Source organism: Apium graveolens, chromosome 2 (assembly GCF_009905375.1).
Source record: "Apium graveolens cultivar Ventura chromosome 2, ASM990537v1, whole genome shotgun sequence".
Classification (NCBI taxonomy): domain Eukaryota; kingdom Viridiplantae; phylum Streptophyta; class Magnoliopsida; order Apiales; family Apiaceae; genus Apium; species Apium graveolens.
The window spans coordinates 290,497,957-290,504,627 of NC_133648.1; the positions used below are offsets into that span (position 1 = coordinate 290,497,957).

General features: G+C 37.1%; 1 protein-coding gene across 1 annotated transcript; it reads left to right on the plus strand.

Annotated features, from left to right (window-relative positions):
- The first annotated feature begins 4,455 nt into the window (after positions 1–4,455).
- LOC141701944 (uncharacterized) lies at positions 4,456–5,252 on the plus strand. Its single transcript, XM_074505584.1, has 2 exons — positions 4,456–4,821; positions 4,896–5,252. The coding sequence occupies exons 1-2, from the start codon at positions 4,456–4,458 to the stop codon at positions 5,250–5,252; spliced, it is 723 nt and encodes a 240-aa protein (XP_074361685.1).
- Positions 5,253–6,671: the final 1,419 nt, after the last annotated feature.

Consider the following 6,671-nt stretch of genomic DNA (forward strand, 5'->3'; position numbering starts at 1 on the left):
GCTTTTTTAAACTGTCACTTGTCATTTCTATTTATAAAAAAGTAGATCTTCCATTTCTGGCTTAGCATATCTTCAGCATCCTGTGATTATCTTGATCTTCCTATGTCAGTTAATCTTCACCATTGATCTTGCACACTCTTCAAGCTAGTTTTTGTAGATTTGTCAATCCAGCTGGTTGGATTGTTTGTTGATTGTTTATCTTGAATATTGAACTGGTCTATGATTTTGTACTTTGAGAATTTTACTCGAGATATCCAATTATGCATATAGAGATCTTGACATCTCGATAAGTATAATGACTTATCGAGATCTCTAATGCTCTAGTGAATTTGACTTATAGAGGTCTCTGAGTTCTCGAATGAAACTTTGACTTGTCGAGATCTCTCAGTATCATGTCTTCACTTATCTTATCGACAACTTAGAGTTCTCTAGTGAATTTTGACTTATAGATATCTCTGAGTTCTCTAGTGGACTTTGACTTATCGATAACTCAGAGTTCTCTAATGAATGTAGACTTGTCGATAACTCTGAGTTCTCTAGTGAAGAAATGATTTATCGATATCTCCAACCTTCATGTCTTCTTGACTTGTCGATATCTGTCTGAATTCTCTAGTATCTTTCTTGACTTCTCGATAAGTTTTTTGGAGTTCTCGAATGACTTCTTTATAACACTAAATCTGTGACTTGTAGAGATCTTGACTTAGAGTATTTTTATCCAAACAGATTTATTCAACTCCAAGCTTCTTCAAAATTCTTCTGAGGCATGTTCGTCTTGATCTTCTTCTAGATAGAATCCTTAAGCTTGATACTGTTTCAGGAAAAAAGATTCCAGTATGCTCCTTTGCATTTTTACAGACTTTAAGGTACATGCATGTCTTATACAACAATGGGGAAGCTCAACATACCACTGCCCTCCTTACCTGAAGCTATAAGGACATAATTACCAACTCCCCTCATCATGCCTATTTCCAAGTCTAAGGGGGAGATTGAAGCTAGGATTCAACAATCCAAGGATGCTGGTAAATCTAAGGAGCCCATCTCATCAATTGGCCAAAGTACTTCACAAATCAGTTATCAAAAGATGTGGGAAATGACAGACTCACCAAGGTTGCAGAGGGACCAAATCAAGATCAAGATTTCAGTGAACTTCTTGCAGTCTTGAGGATGTCTCTTCAAAATAACTACATTACATACAAAAGAGCATTGGCCAAGAATATCAACTTCATGAGGGCAGTGGTTGTGAAGATTGACAATTACTTGGAGAAAAGAATTATTGTGAACATCAATGATTGGGGAATTGACAGATGTCTACAGGTGTCTCTTCCAAATCTTAAAACTTTAAGAGCATCTGAGCCAGATGTAATGATTAAGAGAGTAAATCCAGTTATTCCAGAGGACACCCAACTACTGAAAGAGCTAAAAAATGCACAATTTACAGCCTTTTCTAAAGCCTATCTATATCCAAATAAAGGGGTGGCCTACATCTGTCCAAGAACCAAGGAGTGCAAACAATTCATTGTTCCAAGAAATTATGTAAGATCAAATATGAGGCTGATCATGACTCTTCAGTCTGATCTCAAGCACAAAAGAGCAAGAAGGCTGAGGATGTTTAGATGATAAGAATTCTTCAAAGATTTGTCATGAATCCTGAAACCATGTTGCCAAATCAAAAGTTCAACAACTCAAAAGATGACAAGGATGATGATGAGCAGAAGCATGGTGAGCAAAAACCTTCTAGCTCAAATTAAAGTCAATCTTCAAAGGAAACTGGCAGCAATGCCAAGAAGCAAGAAGAGAAGAAAGGTGATAACAAGAAAAAAGGAGAAGAAAGGAGAAACAAGAAAAGACAAGATGGCTCAGAACCACAACAACAAACCCTGAAAATCCAAATTAACCAAACTCAATCCTCTAAGCCAACAAACTCAAACACTAAACCACCTCAAACCTCAAAGCCTAAATACTTGTACAAATAAACTGCTAACCTCTTTCTGAAAATACCAATCACATCAAATCAAACATTTCTCAGGAAAATATCAAACCCACATTCTGTTAAGCCATCAACCAAAATTCACTACAAGTCTGTTGGGAGAAAACCTAAGAAAATACAAGTTACTGAGAGGGCCATTTGGAATTGCTATAATCAAAGTGATTTTCTACCTCTAAACTGGTGCATCTCAGATGAAGACTACTTTCAACAATTAGCTGAAGAAATGTCAGAGTTTGGGTTGTAACACTAAGGGAAGTAAAAATCTACTATCAGGATGGGTCCTTCACATTTATTGGTAGCAACTAAATGGACACCTTCTCTCCCACAAAAATCAAGAGAGTGATAAGTTTACTGAAGGATAAGGATACTGCAACTAAGTCATTGAGATCTGTTTTGGATGAATGGTTGGTAGAAAGGGAAGAGAGAAGAGCCAAAAACAAGTCTGAAAATGAGGAGAGGAAGAGAAATTATGATCAGGAGATAGAGATGTACATTCAAAAATCTAAAGATCTCAAGGCAAAGGGGATGGGCAGAGTTACCAAGGATGGAAAATTTCTGAATATCAAAGTTGGCACATTCTCAATATTTAGGATTGATTTACTGAGTAGTTATTCAATACATGACAAACTCAAACTTGTGGAAGCTTTAAGAGGGACAACAATCATAGAGGAACTGGAAATTCTTGTATACTTAAAGGACCTCATTATAGAAGAAATAGGAGATGAGACATTTGTCTGATGTATGTATCTATTAAACTCAAGGAATCACCTAATGCATGAATGTTATATTTTTGTCAATTTGTATGTAAAGTTTATTTGTTCATTGTAGCTTGGGGTTAGTCTTGTTAACATGCATGAATTTGTGATAAAAAATCTTCTCACAAATTAAGGGAGATTTTTGTACAAGACATGCTTGTGCTATAACAAGACTAAGTCAAATTGATAACCCTAAGTAAGTTGTATGATAATCTAAGTTTGTATTTTATGTTGTAACACTAAGTCTGTAAAAGTGTAATTAGATTAGACTAGAGTATTATTCTACAAACAGTCTCAAGTCTAAGAATAAAACTCTGGAAGAAGATTATGAAGATCATGCCTCAGAGAAAGTGTGAAGAAGCTTGTACTTGAATAAATCTGTTTTGGGAAAAACATTCTAAGTCAAGAAATCTACAAGTCGCAGATTAAGTGTTATAGAGAAATCATTCGAGAACTCCAGAATGACTTATCGAGAAGTCGAGGAAAGATTATAGTGAAGTCTCAGAGATATCGACAAGTCAAATTGAAGACATGAAGATTGGAGATATCGATAAGTCATTTCCTTACTAGAGAACTCTGAGATATCGATAAGGCAAAACATAACTAGAGAACTCAGAGATATCGATAAGTTAATTCTACATGCAAAGAAATGGAGATCTCGATAAGTCAAGTTCATTCGAGGACTCAGAGATCTCGATAAGTCAAGATTATACTCGAGAACTCAGAGATCTCAACATGTCAATTTCACATTCGAGAACTCAGAGATTTCGATAAGTCATAACAATTAGAAACTAATGAGAGATCTCGATAAGTCATTACACTTATCGAGATGTCGAGTTTTCTATATACCAAACTGGAGATCTCGAGGTAAAATTAAAAGTACAAAGTGCAGACCAGTTAAATATCCAAGATTATCAATCAACAAACAAATCAATCACTGATTTGAAAAGTCTACAAAAGCAGCTTGAAGAGTACAAGATCAAAGGGCCAAGATTAACTAGAAAAGTAAAGTCACAGACATGCACTATTTGCAAAGATACACTAAGCCAGAAATAGAAAGATTTAGTTATCCAAAAGTAGGGTTTAGTACATGTTATTGCATGCTATGCAAAAACTAGTGTTTACTGTTCTATAAAGTAAACACTGGATGTTGTGTTTTAGTTAAGAAGAAAAAAATAGATCTAAAAATCTTGTAACTCTCAAGAGAGAAGCTGAGTTCTTAACATAACAAGAACCCAAAAATTTGTAGCAAAATACATACTTGATTTTAATATAAAATTAAGTGAGTTTTGAAAGATAGTGTGTTCCTGTGCATGTATTATTATTATTATTATTTCTGTTGAAACATATTATCTCTACAAATTAGATTACTTTGTTCACCATCCAAAAACAGTTCATAAAGATTAAAATTGTCCAAAACACATTCACCCCCCCCCCCCTCTGATAAGACTTAGTCAAATAAGAGTCCTGGTCTTTAGTATTGTTTGTTAGTGGAGATAGTCCAGTAGTTTGTTTCCTTTATTTTAGTCGTAGTGGTTGTAGTGGTTCCTAAATTCTAGTTGTTTTCTCTCTATTTATGTACTGTACTTCAGAAGGAATAAACAAGTCATTCCCAGAGTTATTATTTGCTATTTGTTAACTCCTGTTGCACTTAACATCAGGTATCAGAGCGAGTGACGTGAGAGATTTGAAAAGTGAGGAAACACTTGAGAGATGGGTTTAGAAGCAAACTTTGTAGCAGCCTCCATTCCGAAGTTTGATGGCGACTACGATCACTGGAGCATGGTCATGCAGAATCTTCTTCGCTCCAAAGAGTACTGGGTTGCTGTGGAATCAGGCTACACAGAGCTGAAGAGTAGGGAAGGGATGACGGCAGCGCAAATAACGAGCCTGGAGGAGATGAAGCTAAAGGATTTGAAGGCTAAGAATCACTTGTTTCGGTCACTTAACAAGTCAATTCTGAAGACGATCACACAGAAGGAGACATCCAAACAACTATGGGATTCCATGAAGTTGAAGTGTCAAGGCAATGCTCGAGTAAAGAGGGCTCAACTTAATCGTATGCGCCGTGATTTTGAGGTCTTTGCAATGAAGCAGGGAGAATCGATCACTGATTAGTTCGGTCGAGTAATGACGTTTGTAAATGACATGAGGAATATGGGGAAGATGTGGGTGATGTTAAGATCGTCGAGAAGATTTTAAGGACACTTACTGATAAGTGGAATTATATTGTTTATTCCATTGAGGAAGCCAAGGATATAGATCAGCTATATGTGGATGCCTTGCAAAGTTCTCTGCTGGTTCATGAGAAAAAATTCAAAACAGGTGGAGAAGATGAACATGCCTTGAAGATAACTCATGAAGGGAACTATGGTGGAAGAGGACAGAGAAGAGCTGCTTTTCGAGGAGGTCGAGGACAAGGCAGAGGCAGGGGTCGTCAACCTTGGAGTAAAGAAACAGTAGAGTGTTACAAGTGTCATAAGCTTGGACACTTTCAATATGAGTGTTAAGCAAATTATGCTGGTTTAGAGGAATCCAAAGAGATGGTACTAATGGCGTATATGGACACGCGTGGAAGCGACCGGGATGTTGCATAGTATATTGACTCTGGATGTAGCAATCACATGTGTGGTGATTCTTCACTTTTTTGTGAGTTGGAAGAAGGGTTTAACAAGGTGGTTAGATTGGGGAATTATGCAAGTATGAATGTTGTTGGAAAAGGAAGTGTTCGATTGACTATCAATGGAGTGAATCATCTTGTACGGGATGTGTATTATGTGCCCGATTTGAAGAATAATCTTCTTAGTGTTGGAAAGCTGCAAGAAAAGGGTTTGGCTGTACTAATGCAGTCAAATGAGTGTCGGATTTATCAACACATAAAGGGTTTGGTATTTCAGACCAAAATGACGGCGAATCGAATGTTTGTGTTGGTCTTATAAACTCAATCAATCAAAGAAGAAAACAAGGAAGAGTGTATCCAAACAACCACTGAAGACGCGGCTCATCTCTGGCACCGAAGATTCGGTCATCTCAGTTACAAAGGGTTGAAGACTTTGCAAACAAAAGGCATGGTGATAGGTTTGCCCAATTTCTCTGAGGGTGAAATTGTGTGCACTGATTGTTTGAAAGGGAAGCAGCATCGAGATATAATCCCAAAAAGAAGTACATGGAGAGCGTCGACAAAGTTGGAACTGGTTCATGCTGATATTTGCGGCCCAATTTCTCCATCTTTAGAAGGCAACAAGAGGTATTTCATTTGTTTCATTGATGACTATAGTAGGAAGGCGTGGGTGTATTTTCTTGCTTATAAGTTAGATACTTTCACTATATTCAAGCTGTTTAAAGCTCTTGTTGAAAAAGAAAAGAACTTGCCTATTAAATGTCTAAGAACAGACTGTGGAGGTGAATTTACATCAGATGAGTTCAAGGAATATTGTGAAATGAATGGGATCAAGAGAAAGTTAACTACTGCATACACACCGCAGCAGAACGGAGTTGCTGAGTGGAAGAATAGAACTGTAATGAATATGGTGAGGAGCTTATTGATTGAAAAAAATGTTCCAAGAAAGTTCTGGGCATAAGCGGTAAACTGGGTAATCTATATTCTTAATAGATGTCCTACATCATCAATGAAAGAAATGACGCCAGAAGAAGCTTGGTGTGGGGTGAAGCCTTCGGTCGAGCGCTTGAGATTCTTTGGCTGTTTAGCACATGCTCATGTACCAGATGCCCGACGGACAAAGCTTGAAGCAAAGAGTCTTTGTTGTGCCTTTTTTGGTGCAAGTGAAGAGACAAAGGCACACCGACTATATGATCCCACCTCCAAGAAGATTATTATCAGTCAGGATATTGTCTTTGAAGAAGATGGGCAATGGAATTGGGAAAAGAGCTCTAAAGAAGATAACATGTTTGATTTGGACTGGGAAGAT

What these genes read in the sequence shown, in the direction of transcription:
- LOC141701944 (XM_074505584.1), top strand. Translation starts at nt 4,456, where the DNA reads ATGGGTTTAGAAGCAAACTTTGTAGCAGCCTCCATTCCGAAGTTTGAT. An exon ending in GTATGCGCCGTGATTTTGAG is followed by an intron (nt 4,822 to 4,895) that starts GTCTTTGCAATG and finishes AAATGACATGAG; the next exon opens with GAATATGGGGAAGATGTGGG.